This window comes from Scyliorhinus torazame, chromosome 17, assembly GCF_047496885.1.
Source record: "Scyliorhinus torazame isolate Kashiwa2021f chromosome 17, sScyTor2.1, whole genome shotgun sequence".
NCBI lineage: Eukaryota > Metazoa > Chordata > Chondrichthyes > Carcharhiniformes > Scyliorhinidae > Scyliorhinus > Scyliorhinus torazame.
The window spans coordinates 69,841,169-69,861,565 of NC_092723.1; the positions used below are offsets into that span (position 1 = coordinate 69,841,169).

The 20,397-nt window shown below is 46.9% G+C and overlaps 1 protein-coding gene across 5 annotated transcripts in view; it reads left to right on the top strand.

Annotated features, from left to right (window-relative positions):
- Positions 1 to 20,397, top strand: part of LOC140393935 (F-actin-monooxygenase mical1-like) — a 284,293-nt gene that overhangs the window by 145,651 nt on the left and 118,245 nt on the right. For all 5 annotated transcript variants that reach the window (XM_072480591.1, XM_072480590.1, XM_072480588.1 and 2 more), the window contains 9 exons: positions 435 to 516; positions 2,360 to 2,507; positions 5,302 to 5,492; positions 5,598 to 5,707; positions 7,016 to 7,096; positions 9,554 to 9,734; positions 14,621 to 14,709; positions 17,616 to 17,667; positions 19,071 to 19,142. In XM_072480591.1, coding sequence (XP_072336692.1) covers positions 435 to 516; positions 2,360 to 2,507; positions 5,302 to 5,492; positions 5,598 to 5,707; positions 7,016 to 7,096; positions 9,554 to 9,734; positions 14,621 to 14,709; positions 17,616 to 17,667; positions 19,071 to 19,142 — 1,006 coding nt within the window. The remainder of the gene's footprint in view (positions 1 to 434; positions 517 to 2,359; positions 2,508 to 5,301; positions 5,493 to 5,597; positions 5,708 to 7,015; positions 7,097 to 9,553; positions 9,735 to 14,620; positions 14,710 to 17,615; positions 17,668 to 19,070; positions 19,143 to 20,397) is intronic.

Consider the following 20,397-nt stretch of genomic DNA (forward strand, 5'->3'; position numbering starts at 1 on the left):
ATGATGAGCGGTTCCATGTTACAAAAACAAAAGGTAGTGGTCGTGGGACAATTTAAAAAAAAAAAAAAAAATATGTGTCTCGACAATGTGTTAACGGCAGGATAACATCTGTCTAAATGCAAAGTAAAGGGATTAAGGAAGGAACAAAGGGAAAAAGCGGAACTGGCAAAACAACTCAAAAACAAAATGGAGCCAACACTACGATTTAACCTTGTTGAACTCAATATTGAGTCCTGAGCTTTCACGGGAACATTGTAGCAGAGCAAGGATGGAAAAGTCGGAGTGAGAGCAAGGTGCACGATTGAAATGGCAAGTGACAGGAAGCTCAGGATCATGCTTGTTTACTGAAGGGGGGTGTTTCTAATCAGTTCAATTCTAAGTCAATTATGAAACAGCCCAAAACCAGAACGTGCTATATACTATCTTTATTTAAGGTCCAGCACTTGTATGATGCAGAAGGAACCACATTTGCAGAGAAGGACACTGACCTGACAAAGGGGAAAATGCTACAAAATGGTAAGATACCGAGGACTAATCAAATTCCTCACATTCATTTTAAAATGTATATTTCTCTGTATATTTTTATTACCAATTTTACCCCTTATCGCCTATTGGTGTTGACTCGTTACCAGCACATAAAGGCCCCCCCCCCCGGTATTCGACCCAAGTTCCATAGAATCCCAACAGTTCAGAAGGAGGCAATTGGGCTCATCGAGTCTGCGCCAACTCTCCAAATGAGCACTCCACCCAGGCCCACTCCCCTGTCCTACCCCTGTAATCCCACCTGACATGCGTACATCCAAGGGGCAATTTTAGCATGGCCAATCCACCTAACCTCCACACCTTTTGGACTGAGGGAGGAAACCAGAGCACCCGAAGGAAACCCACGCAGACATGGGGAGAATGTGCAAACTCTGCATAGACAGTCACCCAAGGCTGGTATCGAACCCAGGTCCCTGGTGCAGTGCTAACCACTCTGTCACCGGGCCACTCATCAGGATTGCCCTGGGTCTCTGGATTACGAGTCCGGCAACAATACCATTACACCATTGCCTCCACTATGTTATTATTCATGTCTAACTCTTGGCGGTGAATGTCGACAGGTCGCTCTCTAATAAAGGACACCACAGCCATACCTAGTCCTGTGCTCCTTTTCCAGTGATAGTCAATGGGTAGTATCCAGCAGGAGGTAACCTGGCTGATTCTTCCTGTATAAACACACACCGCTGGCAAGCCATCCACCGAGCTCCAGGATCATGCTATCATTTTAAACTACATTGGCTTGCTGCATGCCATACATGCCAATTTCCTCTTTGAGTAACAGAGCTAAACTCAGCAGACCACATTCAGTGCTTGATCTGTGCTGTGCTAGCCAATCTGAACCACTAAAAGCACCGTAGTTGGTCTCATTACTTTTCGAATCCGAAGAGGTGTTTAACACTCGTGTATATGGCGAGCAGGATGAAATTTGTCTAACAAAGAAGCCTAAAGCAGTTGTTTGTAAGTCAGCAACCTACACTTGCACACTTTTCAATATATTTAACTTCAAGTTTAAAACTGGTGCCAATTCATTATTGTCCGACCTCCAATGCTGTCCAAGATGAACTTAAACTGCTGTGTGCATGCATGTCGATACATATGTGTGGGCATCTATATATATTTGTATGTATGGTTATATGCTAAACATTTCTTCTTGTGTTCTCTGCCTGAAGGTAGATCTGACCCACATTGCTGCGAGCCCAAACATGGGTAGGCCAAGGAGGTTTGCCTCAGCCAGAACGGGGATCAAACCCTGTGCTGTTGCCACTAATCTGATCCACACCAGCCATCCAACCAGGCCTCTGCCCTAAGAAGTTGGTTGCTGTGGTAATATATACTTATATGCACGTTGCATTCTGAAGCTAGGGATAGTGATGGTAGAGGTTGCAATTTTCTTTCCATCACAGGGCTGGCCATGAGTCTCTTCCATTCTAGCCTCCTGCCATTGGCGTGTATTGGAAGGAATTTTGGGTTGTTATGCAACCTGTTTGGCCACATTATGAACACACCTTCCCTGACCATCAAGTCTTGGGGTGGGACTGGAACCCAGAGTTTCAGGTTCAGAGACGGGGACGCTACGCACTATGACACAAGACCTCCTGAAAGTCATTTACAATCCCTTTATCTGCCAATTGACCAAGGGAGCAATGCTCAGTAGAAGGATGAACAAGAAAATATGTTATTTGCGAGGTATAGTGGTTTAGAGAAACGTTAACTATACAAATCAATCCGCAACAGAGGGCGCTTTGGTACCCATCCTATTCCCAAACATGATGGTAACTGACTGAATGCTGAATGTGACCATTGCCTCGTCTTGCAGATTCTGTTGTAGGATATGAAGAGCTCCTGAGCTGGTGCAAACAGCACACAAAAGACTACAAGAATGTGAAGGTGGTTGACCTGACAACATCCTGGAAGAGCGGCCTGGCCTTGTGTGCGCTCATTCACCATTTTTGCCCAGACCTTATGTGAGTGACAACAAAAGAATGATAGTTTGTGTATTTCTAATCCCTTTTGAGATTGCCTGCCCTTGGTATCATGATGCTTTAATGCTCCCAACAACCCAGAAGGCCAGCAAGTCATGTCACCAGTGCAATCGTATCCATGCCAACATTTATTCCTCAACCACCAGCATGAAAACAGATTACCCAATCATTAATCCCATTACTGTTCATGGAATCTTGCTGTGCCCAGGTTGGCATATATGTCGGCTTCCGTTACCACAACGACTGTATTTCTAAAATATGGCGTGGTTAGAACGCAGGTTGGAATATCCTTAGGGTGTGAAAGGCCGTGCAAGTCTTTTCCTTTCCCTGTGTGTATCTGTGGCTACAGCTACTTGTTATCTGCCTTCTATCCTGTGACCTGTCTGGATTAAAATTCTGTTCTGATTTACAAAGAAAAAGTGTACATTGAAAGAACTTGCATTTATATGGCAACTTTCCTGTCCTCAGGACATCCCACAGCCTTTTTATAGCCAACAAATTAATTTGAAATGTGGCCACGTATTGTGTAGGCAGACATATTAGTCAATTAGTACACAGCAATGTCTGAATGAATGTCCAGTTCATCTTTATAGGGTAGCGCTGGGGGGAACTGGGGAGACAACCGAGCGTTTCCACACCGGGGTGGCCCGGGTACATTGAGTACAGCAAGGTTGGAGAGTCTCCTTTATGCACTGCACTGGAGTGTCAGCCTAGCACAAAACTCTAGAGAGGGCCTTGAATCAACAGCCTGCTAACTCAGAGGTAGACGCGATACCAGGTTGGCACAGGAAAGTAGATGGGGCCTGGTCTATACATGAGCTGCTACATACTAGACTAGCAAATCTGCTTGGAATCTACCACAAGATGGTTTTATTTTTAAATAAATTTAGAGTACCCAATAATTTTTTCCAATTAAGGGGCAATTTAGCGTGGCCAATCCACCTACCCTGTGCATCTTTGAGTTGTGGGGGCGAAACCCACGCAAACACGGGGAGAATGTGCAAACTGCACACGGACAGTGACCCAGAGCCGGGATTTAACCTGGGTCCTCGGCGTCATGAGCCAGCAGTGCTAACCACTGCACCGCCGTGCTGCCCTATACCACAAGATGTTTAATCAGATTCCCCTCTCCCACTACCTTACTCGCAACCTCCTTGTCATTGGTCGTCTGATATTTAAATTCGTTAATAATGGCAACTACAATACACGTATCCAATGCAATCCACAGACCGCTCTATCAGTCATGGGTCTTACCAAGGTGTGCATACACCCAGTGATGCATTGTATCTTAAATATATTGTGAGGCCTGATGGTGTCAAATGGAAGATAAAAATCTCCCTGAAAAAAAGTGTCCAGAAAATCCATGGAATTTCTACAGTGCAGAAGGAGCCCATTGACTCTGCACCGCCCCTCTGAAAGAGCACCCTTGGCCCACTCTCCCGTTCTATCCCCATAACCCCACCGAACCACCATCTTGAGATTGTGGGAGAAAACTGGAGGAAACCCACACAGACATGGGGAGAATATGCAAACTCCACACAGACAGTCACCCCAGGCTGTCCCCGGGTCCCTGGCACTGTGAGGCAGCAGTGCGAACCACATTCCACCGTACCACCCCAAATTAATCTTAATTAATAGAATACCACAGTGCAGAAGGAGGCCATTCTGCCCATCGAGTCTGCAGCGACCTTTTGAAAGAACACTCTACCCAGTCTTACTCCTCTGCCCCATCTCCGCAACCACACCTATCTTTTGGATACTTTGGGGCAATTTAACATGGCCAGTCCACCTAACGTGCACATCTTTGGACTTTAATTCCATGAGACTCTACAGCAATCTGTGAGGGTTGGAAACACAAAGACATAATCTGCCAATCAGAACCTGCGAATATTCTGTGATGAGTAACTCACCAGCTGATCCCCCCCCCAAAGCCTGTCCACCATCTACAAGGCATAAGTCAGGAACACTCTCCACTTGCCTGGATGAGTGCAGCTCCAATAACACTTAAGAAGCTCAATACCATCCAGGACAAAATAGTCTGCTTGATTGGCACCCCACCCACCTTTTAAAAAACATTAATTCCCTCCACCTCTGATGCACAGTAGCAGCAATGTGTACTACCTACTATACCCGCTGCAGCAACTCACTAATGCAGCATATTCCAAACCCACAACCTCTAGCATCTAGAAGGACCAGATGCATAGCAACACCCCCACCTGCAAGTTCCCCTCAAAGTCACTCACCATCCTGATTTAGAAGAATATCACCATTCCTTCACTGTTGCTGGATCAAAGTCCTGGAAATCCCTCCCTAACAGCACTATGGGTGTATGTAAACCCCATGGACTGTGATGGTTCAAGAAGGCAGCTTCTCAAGAGAAATTAGTGATGAGCAATAAATGCTGGCCTAGTCAGTGATGTCCACATCCCAAGAAAGAATTTATAAATGAAAAATCTCATTTACTGCCAAAGGATGAGCACATATTAATACTGGCAGAGGCTTTTGAGTAGGTAACCTAGTCACACGTTTAGTCAGTAAAAGTGACTATTGAGGTGACCAACTTGAAACAAGCAAAATAAATGTTTTTGGTTCTGAAAACTGGTGGCCCCAGTGAAGAGCAGAGCTTGCGGAGAGCACAGATCAAGGAAGTACAAAGCACCGCCACATAACATACTGACATGTGCTCCATTCAAGTGAGACTCATTGCTGTCACTGCCATCACACAAGCTTTTAAAATGAGGCAACCTCAGCACTGAACTCTCTCCCTTCTTTCCAGTAACTTTGGGAGTTTGAAAGAAGAATCTGCAGCTGAAAACAACCAAATGGCCTTCAACATCGCTGAAAAGGAGTTTGGAATCTCACCCATCATGACTGGGAGAGAAATGGCAGTTGCCAGCAGCCCTGATAAGCTCAGTATGTTCATGTACCTGATCCAGTTCAATGAGTTCTTCAAGGATTTATCTCCTGGTGGGTTTCATGTTGACGTGCGAGAGTTTGAAATATCCTCTTACCTCAGAATAATCCTGAAAGCATAGTTTATGGATAACCTTTTTACTCTGTTGTTTCTCTCAGAGGTCCAAGGCGGCAATAAAAGAAAGATAATGACCCTGTCAACAGCCAAGTCAGCGCTCTTGTTCCTGAGTACACTCCGGAAAAGTGTGGCCAACAAACAAAGCTCACAGGTAAAAACAAATACTGGCCGCTTTTGAGGCGTAGAGATGGCAAAGGGACAATTGTCATGTAAGAGTACCTTTAAGAAATGGGTGTTTATCAAATAGCTGTCGTGGATGTACCTTTAAGAAATGGGTGTTTATCAAGTAGCTGCAGTGATGTCAGAGTGTGGGTGGAGCTGGTCTGTCTGTCTGCTTTTACTTTCGTTTTTGAGCTGGTAGCTACAGTATGTGTTTAGTTTTGTTTTCAGAGTTGGAGCTGCATCCAGCCAAACAAGGTATAATTTTGATCTTTCTCTGCATGAAAAGAATGTCTTCAGATCACTTGCTAATTCAAAAGTGTTAACTGCTCTCAGTAGAGAATTTAATATATTATGAGTATACCCTCTTTGTCTTATGGATGTTGCTGGGAAAGATTAAGGGTTACTTATAGAGTACTGTATTTTTTGGGGGAAGTATTTGAGTTGATAGTTGCTAAGATGTTTACTGTGTGTTTATAAAATGTTAACTGGATTCATATAATAAACATTGTTTTGTTTTAAAAGTACTTTAGATCCCTGTTGCATCACACCTGTAGAGTGGGCCCTTGTGCTCCCCATAACCAAAATCTATTAAAAGTTGTGGGTCAGGTGAACTTCATGATACACTTTGGGGTTCTCTAAACCCTGCCCGTAATACCATGAAATTATCATCTACAATCAATGGCCATGTAAGGGCCTTCCTTAGCTGCAGGTGCAGGTCTCACCTGATTGGGCACTGTGTACATCACGGAAGGTGCTCCCAGAAAGGGACACCTTCCCTGAAAGCACTTCCCTGGCCTCCCAATTTTGGCACAGCTCTCCTCCCACTTTGCCTGACTGGCCCTTGCGAGCCCCACCCTGTACTGGTTTCCAGTCCGCCCTCCTCCATGAATCCTCATTGGGGATTGACTGTACCCCCAGAAGTGACCACTCCTTGCAGTGTCCCTACTGGGACTGGAGAGCTGCCTTGTCCAGCAACTCTTGGAGGAGGGACATCTGCCCACATTGGGGCGGAAGCTATAGCCTCAGGCAATTAATTGCCCGACAACCATTAAATCGGATGTGGTTTACTGAATTATCAGAAGTGGGCTCACATCCCTGCCTACCCGCCTGAGTTTTCAATGGGTGAGTGGGTGTCACCCCCTCCAATTAAAACCCAGCTTCATGTCTGTGTAGTTTCAGTGAACAGGACTTTCATTGAAAGAACTTAATCTGTGTTTAGTCAGAAGCTGAAAAAGAAGCATTACTGAAGAAAGATCTAAATGAGGCTTTTGCTGACCAATTATCATCATATTCGCAGGGTAACAATGAGAGCAGCAAGTCACAAGCAGAACAGCCACAGGAAAAGCCCGATGAGGCACCGGCTAATGTTAAAAGACAGGTCAGTGCTTCAGTGTTTCAAATCTATAGCCCGGTCTGAATATGATCCCTGAGCTCCCAGATCTGTTAACCAGTGACGCCTGTATTCTCAAATACAAATGTAACGTGTGTGTTGTGTGCGTGTTGTCATGGAATCGTGGTATTCCCACCTTTCTGCATAGATGTACAAATGCTTCCTTTCAATACAGTTTTTATTCTGTCATGGGATGTGGGCGTCACTGGCAAGGCCAGCATCTGTTGCCCATCTCTAATTGCTCTTGAACTAAGTGGCTTTCCGCACCATTTCAGAGGAGTTAAGAGTCAACCACATTAGTGTGGGTCTGGAATCACATGTAGGCCAGACCAGGTATGGATGCCAGATTTCATCCCCTAAAAGACATTAAGTGACCCATGTGCATTTTTACAGCAATCAGATAGTTGTCATGGTCACCAATGCTGAGACTAGGGGCCCTATTCAACTAAAGTTGAACAAAGTCCCACAGTGAGCACATTTAGCCGTGTATTTCCTGATGCTCACAGTGCCGAAAAACACATGGCTATTCATCGTGACTTGCGACTTGCATTGCATGCCGAGGCTATAGCAACGCATAGCCCCGTTTTGTACACTGCGGAGCTCTGCTTGCCGGAACTCCTCAGTGTAGCAGATCATGTGACATCCGGATCTCTGAGGCCCCCGACCCGCCAGTCCCAAATGCATTATTTGGACGGTGGGAGGAAACCGGAGCCGGGAGACCGCACTATGGGAGAGCCCCCGGCTGCCTCCACAGCCCCCCAACACCCACGCAAGGCACCTTTAGCCCGATTGCGTGTGTGCAAAAATTGACAGCTTGGCACCCTGACAGTACCCACACTAGCTGGTAATGCCACCTGGGCACCTTGGCAATGCCAAGCTGGCACCCAGATGACCGTGCCAGGGTGCCAGGTTGGCACTGTCAGGGTGCCCAGATGACACCAGTGCCAGGGCACCACCCTACCCATAGGGTATGCAACTGAGGGCCTCCAATCACTGGGAGATCTCCGCAAGTGCCATTCCGTCTGATCCCCGTTTGTGAGGACCAGTGCAGAATGGCGCTCTCCCGAGGTCTCCGAGACAAATGGGATGAATCCCAAAGCTTCAGGTACCTCGGAATCTGCACATTTGATTGAGAGTTACTGTAGATTGGCAGATTTGCCAAAAGGTGATTCCACAAGGGGCAGGATTTACATGACAACATCTCAGGAGATCACGTTGGATCTCACAAAGTGTTGCAAGCTGTGTAGATCCTGGGAGCGCGGTCTCCTGGTTATTATAGGCCACATTGCACCACGGCGGACTACTTTTTGGGTGCAGCGTGGCCATGGATCATGCCCTTTCTTTCAAATCCAGATTTATTAATTGAATTAATATTGACCAGCTGTCATGGTGGGATATGGGCCCATGTCCCCACAGCATTACAGTGGCACAGCGGTTAGCACTGCTGCCTCACAGCACCAGGGACCCGGGTTCAATTCCGGCCTCGGTGACTGTGTGGTGGAGCTTGCACATTCTGCGCGTGTCTTTTAAAAAAAATAAATTTAGAGTACCCAATTCATTTTTTTCCAATTTAGGGGCAATTTAGCGTGGCCAATCCACCTAGCTTTCTCCGCGTGTCAGCGTGGGTTTCCTCTGGATGCTCTGGGTTCCTCCCACCGTCCAAAGTTGTGCAGGTTAGGTGGATTGGCCATGCTAAATTGCCCCTCAATGTCCAAATTGGGTAGGGTTACAGGGTTATGGGGATAGGGTGGATACACAGGCTTAAGTAGGGTGCTCTTTCCAAGGGCCGGTGCAGATCTGATGGACCGAATGGCCTCCTTCTGCACTGTAGGGATTTTATTAACTTGGGCCTCTGCATTACCAGTCCAGTATCCAATAAGCAACTATTGAATCGGCCTTTCAGGCTGTATTTTCCAAATTATAACATCTGATACACAAAGAAACATTCTTCCCTATTGTTCTTTTGCCGATTGCCTTCGAGAATTCTCGGGTTACTAACCCAACCAAAGTGAGCAGCATCCTAAATTCACTCCCACGCACAGACTGGAGCCTAAATTCTTTGTCTTAGACTGGTTGGTCACGCAATCTGTGTATATAACATGAAAAAAGATATGCGTATATAATATATATTCCATATAATATACACAAACATGGCATTGTATATACTAGAATTATGAGCAGGAGTAGGCTATTCAGCTCTCGAGCCTGCTCTGCCATTCAATAAGAGTATGGTGATTCTGACTGTGGCTTCAGTTCCACTTTCCTGTCTGTCCCCTTACCCGTGACCCCCTTGTTGATCAAAAATATGATGTTAATGTGTATATACGATAAAAGTGCACAGTATATAGATTACAGCATATAATGTATTTATGCATGTAGGATGCAAAGTACATCTGTGTGTATCTCATGTTAATGTTGAATGTGTGTTGTGTCTTTGTGCCTCAGGGCTCCGTCAGTCAGACAGTGGGCCCCAGCAGCAGTGAGGAGTGCTACTTCTGTAAGAAGCGTGTCTATGTGGTGGAACGCTTCAGTGCCGAGGGCCAGTTCTTCCACCGGGGTTGCTTCATGTGTGACCTGTGTGGCACCACCCTGCGCCTCGGAAGCTACGCGTTCAGCAGCGGAGATGGCAAGTAGCCGCCAGGATTCTGTGATGGTTAAGAGGGAGAGCCACAGCACATTCCATTACAACCACACGGTGTCCAGGTCGAGTAGAACACTGCTGAATGAAAGAGTGAAGCTCCCTCTACCGTACCCCAACAAGATACATCAGCCCCAAACTCAGGAGGGGGGCCCTGCATCTGAGAGGTTCCTTATCATCCCGTGGTCTCTTTGGACAAGATTGTCAATGATACCATGTTAGTTTTGTCATGCAGGCCCACTACAAACTAAGATTGCCCTATTTTGGTTGAGACAGGCTGTTCACCACTAGGAAACCTTCATCCTGTCACTTTGGGCTAAGCGTAATCAATGGCCACTGTGATGGCAGCACCACCCAGTCCAGCTTTGTATTTATATTGAATATATTATATATATTATATTTTGGAGGGAGAACGGTGATGGGGGGGGGAATTTTTATACTTTTAAGTTCTGGGAATGTTTCTATTTGTTCAATTCAATGTCAGTATTCAGCACTCTCATGTGACGAGCAGCACAAGTTTGATGTAGAGAAAATGTCCCTGCTCTCGTTCTCAATAGATTATTGCCAATTTCTAAGAAAACATACCTACATTACCAATGTGCCATTTCTTTTTTTTTTAATGCATTTTATTCTAAACTTATTCAAACAGTTACAAAACATAAACAGTCCAGCGAACATACTCCCCACCACACAATTTCTACAAATTTTTCCCATTTTCACCCCCCGCCCCCTGTGATGGACAATTCCTCAAACATTGTTGTGTTCTCTATTTTACTTGACCTGGATGGCTTGGATGCGTAGTGTTAAATAAAGAACACAAAGCTTTGTTAACAAACAAAACTATAAATTTATTACACTACTAACTAAGATTCATTCACATTCCTAAAATAGAAGGTTGTTGTATAAAAGTACACTATCTCTAACTGCAGAACTCTCAAATACACAACTGCTCTCTCATGGGCCTCACCATCTTCTCTAACGTACTGTCCCACAAGGCTTAGCGTCATCCCTTATGTACTCATAGGACTAGCTCCCTCTAGTGGCTGTCTGTATATATTTTATTAACCCTTGCATTGCCTTCATGTACGATAATACCACAAACATGGCCACGAACAGCCCCACCTTGCCTCGAAGTCCTCCGTTGAACCCCTCAATTTGTATATAATCCTTTGCAGACAGAGAACGTTGCATAAGTCTCCCAGCCTGGCCGCCACCCCCTGGTGGCGTTGCCGACCGCCATTTCAATAAGATCCTTCGCCGGGCAACCAGAGAAGCAAAGACCACAATATTGGCCTTCCTCCCCTCCATCAGCTCCGGCTTCTCCGATATCCCGAATATTGCCACCAAGGGGTCCGGCCCAACCTCCTCCCTCACAATCCTTGTTAGTGCTGTGAGCACTCTCGCCCAGTATCTCTTTAGCTTCTCGCAGCCCCCAAACATGTGTGCGTGGTTGGCTGGTCCCCGCTCACATTTCTCGCACTTGTCTGCCACTCCCTGGAAGAACCCACTCATTCTTGCCCGAGTCATATACACCGCATGTACCAGCTTTAATTGTATCAGGCTCATCCTCTCGCACGAGGAAGTCGCGTTTACCCTGCTCAGCGCCTCACTCCACACTTCCCAATTTATCCCCCCCCCCCGGCTCGAATCCTTGGTTTTCGAACAACACCGTTAACACCGACATCCTAAAGTGCCTCCTCAGCTGGTTCCAGACCTTCACTGTGAATTGCACCACTGGGCTCAGCTCTCCATATATTTCCTAGCCGCCTCAAGCTGGACTCCCTACAAGATTCTTCCTCCGTCCTAACCCATTCTGCCCCATCTCCTTTCCACCACTGCCTCACCTTCTCCACGATCGCCGCCCAACACTAATGCAGCAGGTTTGGCAACAGCAACCCCCGCCCCCTCCCTTCTGTCTCTGTGACAGGGTCCTCTTTACCCTCGGCACCTTACCTGCCCACACAAACTCTGAGATAATCATGTCCAGCTTCCGGAAAAGGCCTTTGGTACAAAAATCGGAAGCGTCTGGAATATGAATAGGAACCTTAGCAGAACATTCATCTTAACCACTTGGATCCTCTCTGCAAGAGACAGATGCAGCATGCCCCACCTCGTAAGATCCTCCCTAACCTCTTCCACCAGCTTTGTTAAATTCCATTTATGCAGCGTCGCCCATTGTCCCGTTACCTGAATCCAATGTGCCATTTCTATCTCCTGCAAACCATCCCAGGACTTCTATGAGGTAAACTCTCTTTAGTAGTCACAAAGGAGTCTGGAAAGGAGAGTCGAACTGAATGGTTGATTACCAAAGTAAAGCATGTACAAGTATATAGCCGGGACTTCTCTGCAGCCTGGGCCAGCTTTTAATGTTCTGAGTTAACTATCCCACTGTTGGGCCTCCGCCTCCAGGAGGCTCCACGAGGTTCACGGGGAGATTAATTGGCTCGTGCTTGTGTGGGTTGTAACACTCACCTAGTTTCTGGTGTTTTGTTGAAACCAGGACAGGCTTACTCGGGAGTATTATGGACAGCGAGGCCGAACAGAACCTCCTGTCACCTGCCCTACACTCACAGGGGACAAAGCTGGCCATCACATCAGGGGCTGTTTAGCACAGGGCTAAAATCGCTGGCTTTGAAAGCAGACCAAGGCAGGCCAGCAGCACGGTTCAATTCCCGTAACAGCCTCCCCGAACAGGCGCCGGAATGTGGCGACTAGGGGCTTTTCACAGTAACTTCATTGAAGCCTACTTGTGACAATAAGCGATTTACATTTCATTTCACATCACCGGTGGGTCCATGGAGGCAACTAGGTGTCCAGAAAATCCCTCCTCCACCCTGTGCCACTTCCAGGGGTCTGCCTTGTTAAAGGTGGTGGTATAGGCCCAAGTAAGAAGCAGTAACACTCCTGGAGTCCCCCAATTGAGGGCAAAGGCTTTGGAGCTGCCTACTTTCCTCCTCATCTGCTGCCACTGCCTTGCATCTTTTTTGCAGGACAATATGAAGTGTGGGGCTTGGTGGATAACTCTTTCAAAGAGCCACCATGGGTGGGGTGGGCCAAATGACCTCCTTTTTGCTCTCTCATTATCATTTTCAATGCTTTTTGCGAAAACAAAGTTGTTTACAACCTCTGGTTGTCACTAAGTTAATCACAAATATTGACCCGCGATTATCACTAATTGCTAATAATAGCAGTATGTAATACCTTTCCAAATCCCTTTCCATTCTATTGCTGGGGTGAAGTTCAACCTTCAGTGTTAAGCCATGTGATCTCAGTTTATGTGTAAGCCAGTCACTGAGGAAAGGATTTTGAGGCCCCACCCAACGGAGATAGACAGGGCCTGAAAATATTTAACCCCATCTCTGGCATTGGTCAATTTGGCTGAAGCACGTTCGATCCCAGAATATGACGGGGGTCAATTAGGCTCATCAAGATCATGTTAAAAGTTAATTAACAAGGGTTTTTTCAGCTGGCCTGCAAATTCCCAATGGTGCAGGTGGGATCAACTACCTGGAGGTGGGCAATTAATGATAGGCCCAGGTGTCAGTGCTGCAGGACAGTCCTACAGTCTCTCCCTGCCTGCCTGGGTGGAAGTATGAAAGGCTGGTGGGATTTTCCTCTCCACCACACAACCTAAGAACCCACCCACGCACTGCCCCTTCCCACCCTGCTCAGGTAGCTCGGCTGCTTTCCCTATTTTTTTTGAAGTGATAAGAGGCCACTCTGTCTTGTTGAAGTGCCTCTTCAGTTCCTTACCATTTACTGCAGTTAGAGGCTGGAAGGCTTCTGATTGTCCCCGTTAATTTGAGAGCCTGCCCACCATCCTTAATTGGACAGGGTACCTGTCTCCGTGCTGATTAAGAGGGCACCCAGGTCAAAGTTCCGAGTGACCCTTTCTCCCAGGGGATGATTCGGATACCAGACTCCCGTTTGCTGCTCCCAACGTGATGGTTTAACCAAGTGTTTTCAGGCTATTTGACCAGGCGAGGAGGGAAGCCTGATCCAATCTTTATCCAACACTCATACACGTGACCACACCAGCACGGATCACTGCATGATGATGATCAGGAACAGGTGCTAATTTTTCATCTTTTTTTCATTATTCTTTGAAGGGCTTGTTGGCAACGCCAGCATTTATTGCCCGTCCCTAATTTCCCCTGAGTTGAGTGACTTTCTAGGGGCTAAATCGCTGGCTTTTAAAGCAGACCAAGGCAGGCCAACAGCACGGTTCAATTCCCGTACCAGCCTCCCCAAACAGGCGCCGGAATGAGGCGACTAGGGGCTTTTCACAGTAGCTTAATTGAAGCCTACTTGTGACAATAAGCGATTTTCATTTTTAATTTCATAGTTAAGAGTCAACCAAATTGCTGTGGGTCTGGAGTCACATGTAGGCCAGACCAGGTAATGATGGTAGATTTCCTTCCCTCAAGGACATTAGTGAACCAAATGGGCTTTTATAACAATTGACCATAGTTCTTACAGACCCCGTGACTGAGATTAGCTTTCTATTCCAGATTTTTAATGAATTGAATTTATATTTCACCAGCTGCCCTGCTGAGATTTGAACCTATATCCGTCATAGTCTTGATCTTTGCATTACTAGTCCAGTGACATTAGCACAAAGCCACCATTTCTCATGTCTAGTGGACTGTGGCCAGTTCCAATGGGCCACCTGCTTTGACCAACTAACTCGACACAGATGGGCAATTACACCTGGGTCCTGCTTGATTCAATCAGCTCAGTTCTTCACCACAGAACTCATCAAAGCCCCAGATCAGCAGAGGGTGAGGATATGAAGACTGCTTTGTCTGATAGAACGGCAGAGTGGAGAAATGAATTCAGGAAGAAAGGATTCATCGCTTAATTTTTTCTTTTAGGAAAGTTCTACTGCACACTCCACTATAACGGATTATTCGGCTTGAGTCAGAGTAAATGGGAAGACACAGCTGGAATCTCCAGACAGAAGGTAGTGAAATCATTTTCCGTTGTTATGCTAAATGAATTATCAGTCTGGTAAGTGCTGTTTTAGGATGGTAAATTATCCCCTGTGACTACCTTCCTGATGTTGGGTGCAATCGTAACCATGCTGCGCCGGAGAAGCAGTTCGCCGCGACGCAGCATGGCCGTTGGATCTACCCGTCTCGCAATGCCTCTCGAGATTCAATGCAATCACATTTCAGCAAATCTGCATATTAGAATGAGGCAGTAAGCCTTACTCTAATGTGCAAATTCCCAAGGTACCTGAGGCTTTGCGTTTAAACTCCTTCGCCTCAGAGTCCTTGGAGAAGCACCATTTGGTAGTGATCCCCACAAACGGGGACCAGATGGAACGGCACTCATGCAGGTCTCCCAGGGGATTGGAGGCCCCAGCTGCATGCCCTTTGGTGGTGCCACCTGTGTGCCAGCCTGGCACTGCCAAGGTGCCCAGGTAGCACTGCCAGCTAACAGAGGCATGGCAGGGTTCCAGATTGACAGTGCCAAGCTGACATTTATTTGTGCTTGTGTGATTGGGCCAGGTTTCCCGGGACGGGAGTGTACAGAGACCCTCCCATATTGGGTTTAGGCTTGGGGGTATGTCAGGGATTGTTTTGGGGGCCTCGGAGATCGGCCCCATTTTATCTCTTGCTACAATGGGGAGTTTCAGTGAAAGGAGCTCCTCTTTGTAAAAAATGGAGCTATGTGCGGCCCGGGCCGCATGTTCCCCATTCAGGCCCCTTATTTGGCGCGATTCACATTGAATAGACATGTGTTTCTCAGCACTAAACCCAATTACTCGGGGACTTTGTTCCCTTTTTAGAGAATCGCGCCCATAATGTTTTTAGCATCATTGTTAGTGCTTTTGCAAGAACTTAAACCTTTAAAATGCTAGAGTTTATCCATTCATAAATATTGATGCTCTGCATCAGGCCAAGAGAAAGCTGACCATACCAGGCCTCTGACACAGCCTGCTCAAATAAAAAGCAAAGAGCTGTAAATGCTGGGAATGTGGGACAAAAAAACAAGAATGTGCTGAATGCAGGGGACGGTATGCCTTTGGGTGGGGGTGGGTCCACCCGCGCTAGTCAACTAAAGTCGGCTAGTGAACGGAGGCGAGGTGAGAGGAGGGCTGCGGACATTGGAATCTGGTTGGCAGGTTTCGATGGGCCTACGAGGTGAGCAAGGGAGTGGGGACAGGAGGAGGATCGATACTGGGTGAGATTTTTTCGAGGGGAAGTGCAGGGGGGCATTCTGGGAGGGGGGAGGGGGTTCGATGTTAATAATAGATAGGGGCGGGTCAGGCTCATGGGACAGGGCCCGGTGGTATGATGATGGTGGATAAGAAGGGGGGGGGGGAGAAAGACCCCCAGTTAGGATAGTCACGTGGAATGTGAGGGGGTTGGGAGGCCGAGTCAAGAGTCAAGGGTGCTTGCGCATCTTAAAAGTTTGAAGGCCGATGTAGCAATGCTGCAGGAGTTTCACTTGAGGGTGAAGGACCAGGTGAGACTTGAAAAGGGCTGGGATAGTCGGGTGTTTCACTCTAGATGTGACGGAAGGGCTCGAGGGGTAGCGGTACTGGTCAGCAAAAGGGTACAGTTGCAGATCAGGGGGGTAGGTATGTGATTGTGACAGGGGCGCTGGAAGGGAGACTGGTGGCGCTGGTAAGTGTATATGGTCCCAATTGTGACGATGAGGGATTTGCGAAGAAGGTGTGTGGGGCCATCCCCGACTTGGACTCACCTTATCCACCATCATTATACCATTGGGCCCTGCCCCATGAGCCTGACCCGCCCCTATCCATTATTAACATTGAACCCCCTCCCAGAATCCTGCTCGCGAGCCACGTCCGCCAAAGAAAATCATGCGGTGTGGTTGTCGGTAAATCCCGCCCCTAGTCCCGTTGGGGTGGAGGTAAGCTTCTCCATCCTGCGACATGGCTTGGGGGGGGGGGGGGGGCTCCTACTTGAATTTCTTTGACTCTCGGGAAGATGAAGTTTCAGCAGAAGGAGATGAAGGAAGGGTTTCACAATTCATGGGAATTGTTTATTATGCACTTCCGAGAATTGGTTGCCATTGAACATTGTAGAGGTGGGGGGGAGGGGGGGGGTGGTTTGTGGTATTGTTGTCTTTGGTTTCATTGTTTATGGATTGATTGTTAATTTGTGTTTTTTGCCTGGAATCTACGGGTTGATGTTTTGGTCTGTATATTGAACGGGGTGCGGTTTGTGTGTCGGGGATTCTTATTGTATTTGTTTTTCAGACTGGCGGGAAGAGTTCAAACGCAGGGGGTGGGGGGTGGGGGGGGGGGGGGGAGAGATTGAACGTGAACCTGCTAAGTTATCGGGGGGTGGGAAAGTGGGTGTCATGGGGGGGCGGGGACCTCCTCCACCAGCAGCCTCCTTCTGGTGCTGCAGGGACTCGGGGGCTGCTGGTCAATCTGATTGGCTGGCAGCTTTGAGACAGGACTTCCTTCCAAGTGAGGGGTGCAAGTCCCACCTCCAGCCAATTAATGCCTGCCAGAGCGTTAAGCGGTTGCGGGGTTGGTAGTATTGGCAGGGATGTGTTCTCCCGCCAACTCCTCGGATGGTGAGAGGGGAAACCCTTGCCATGCTGAAAATGCTGGTCATTGAGTATTTGTGCAATAGAACCCGTTGTTAGCTGAGAGTGTAAGGTGATTGGGGAAACGAGCCGTCAACAGCAGTATCAGCGTTCAGAGAAATCAACCTCAATGCAAGAATGAGTATACCGGAAGGGATGGGCTTCAACTAGTGTATTAGTGTGCCGGACAGATGGGTTCCAATGCGAAAATTTTATGTATTGGATGGATGGTCTTTGGTGGACTAAATAGATTATACCATCAATGGCTTCTCTTATCTCCTTTTTTCACTTTGGCAGGAATGTTTGGAAGAAGGAATGGAAGTGGATAATGCTGTGGAAATGAGTGGAGGTAACTGACTGCTCATTATTAACAAGTGCAAAAAATTTATTTTGATAAACAGTAGTCTATTGGAGACGCTCTAAGACCCCACTGCAATCACCCATCAGATAATATAATACTAACTATAGGGTGACCTACAATGATTCATTTGTTGAATGATTTGCCTACAAAGACGTAAGAGGTCAGAAGGTCTCACATGCTGTGTGCTGACCTCAGTTGTGGCAGGTACTGCAGTAGGCCTTTTCGCTCTGGCCTAGGCGGAAGATAATCAGGACCAGTTCCCCCATCCAGTCACCTCCACCTGACGGTGGCCACCTGTTAATGCTCGGTGAGGTCAGGGTCAAGCACGGAACCGATGCTCCCCATGGTCTCTATATCCGCTAACACTGACTGTGTGAACAGGCATGTAAAGAATGACCACTGCGGTTAGTTAATGATGAGAAATATCGCCCAAAGAGAGCTGACACATTCAGGAACAAAAAAGGTTCAACAAATATTGCCCACACCTCGTTGAAGGGAAACCTATACGAGGGATGAAAAATCGGAGTAAAAAAAGCATTAATTTAAAACATTTCAGTGTATGATTGGCGTAATATCTAAACAGGCACAGTGTTAAATACCTGAGCCAATTAACTCCTTTAATCAAGAACCACTTTTCTACTGTAAGATTATGCTGTTTCCAGCTGAACCATCACTTCTGTCGTCATATTGGCTCTGGCACCCTTTCATTTCAAAGATTCTCCTCTGTGTTTTGGTATCCTCACATGATCCCTCATCTCTGTAACCTCCATCAGTCCTACAGCACCATAAGACATAGGAGCAGAATTAGGCCACTCCGCCCATTGAGTCTGCTCTGCCATTCAATCATGGCTGATATTTTCTCATCCCCATTCTCCCGGCCTTCTACCCATAACTCCAGATCCCCTTATTAATCAAGAAACACTCTCTGTGCTTCTCCGTATTCTGGCCTCTCATGCTTTCCTGATATCTATTGCTCCAATTGTTCGATTCCGACCTCGGGTGACTGTCTGTGCGGAGTCTGCACGTTATCCCCGTGTCTGCATGGGTTTCCTCCGGGTGCTCCGGTTTCCTCCCACAGTCGAAAGATGTGCAGGTTAGGTGATTGGCCATGCTAATTTGCCCCCAAAATTAAGCGGGGTTACGGGAATAGGAGCGGGTGATCAGGCCTAAATAGGATGCTCTATTGGAGCAAGGGCCAGTGCAGGCTCGATGGGCCAAATGGCCTCCTCCACTGAAGGTATTCTATGCTCTTGTGACACATCTTAGGACATTTTAATTGCATCAAAGATGCTATATAAATGCAAGTTCTTGTTGCTTGGATAAATTGACTGTTTCCATGTGTGAGGCATGATGCACTGAAAACTAACACTTGTATGGATTCATGTTCACAGATGACATCCCAGTCACGGCCCATATTGACCATGTAGATGTTACGGAAGATCAGATGGACATTGAAAATGAAGGTGAGAGAAGTAGTAATGTGTGCTATTGATACAATTCGAAGAACAGCAAAGTGGTAATCCACAGGGAAGTGAGGTGACGGCCATTTCGGTGTCAATCCACTGACCATTAATAGGCTGGAGCAATTTTTAAAAACTGGAATCTTCCAGCATGTGCAATAAACAAAGGGAAAGATATTCTCACAAAGATCACGAGGATAACTAACGAGCAGAAAGGTTATTCCACAGCACCTTTGAAACCTATGACCTTCACCATCTAGTCAGGGCAGCAGCGCACGGGAACCTTCACCAAGTTCCCTCGACGTAAATCGCCATTCTGATTATAAATATACCATCAATCCTTCACTGTGTCAAAATCCTGATATTTTCTATATTGTAAAAATGCCTTCACTGTACTGGCCATGTTGGTTAAAGAAGTCAGCTCGCTCTTTCAAGGGCTCTTAGAGATGCCTGCCCATTGGGAAGCACGGTAGCATAGTGGTTAGCACAGTTGCTTCACAGCTCCAGGGTCCCAGGTTCGATTCCCGGTTTGGGTCACTGTCTGTGCGGAGTCTGCACGTTCTCCCCGTGTCAGCGTGGGTTTCGTCCGGGTGCTCCGGTTTCCTCCCACAGTCCAAAGATGTGCAGGTTAGGTGGATTGGCCACGATAAATTGCCCTTAATGTCCAAAAAAGGCTAGCTGGGGTTAAGGGGATAGGGTGGAGGTGTGGGCTTAAGTAGGGTGCTCTTTCCAAGAGCCGGTGCAGACTCGATGGGCCGAATGGCGTCCTTCTGCACTGTAAATTCTATGATTCTATGATTAGACAAAGCAATAATTGTATCCCAAGAATGTTTCAAAAGATCTGACCATCGAACTTATTCATTCATTGGTGCCTTTTGGCTCATCCATTACGTTCATTCAGTGCATCATAGGGATGAGTCTTACATCACCAAATTATGCAGACAGTTAATAAAGTCCACTGACTGGGCGGTACAGTGGCACAATGGTTAGCACTGCAGCCTCACGGTTTGAACCCGGCCCCGGGTCGCTGTCTGTGTGGAGTTTGCACATTCCCCCTGAGTCTGCATGGGTCTCACCCCACAACCCAAAGATGTGCAGGATAGGTGGATTGGCCACGCTAAATTGGAGAAAAAAATTTTAAATGTAGAATTTCATTATGCCGCAGTGTAGTTTTTTTTTAAAAGTCCACCGACCTCAATCAGTGTGACAATGAGCTTTACTAAATAAACTAAAAGCAAAATGCTATATGGATGTTGAA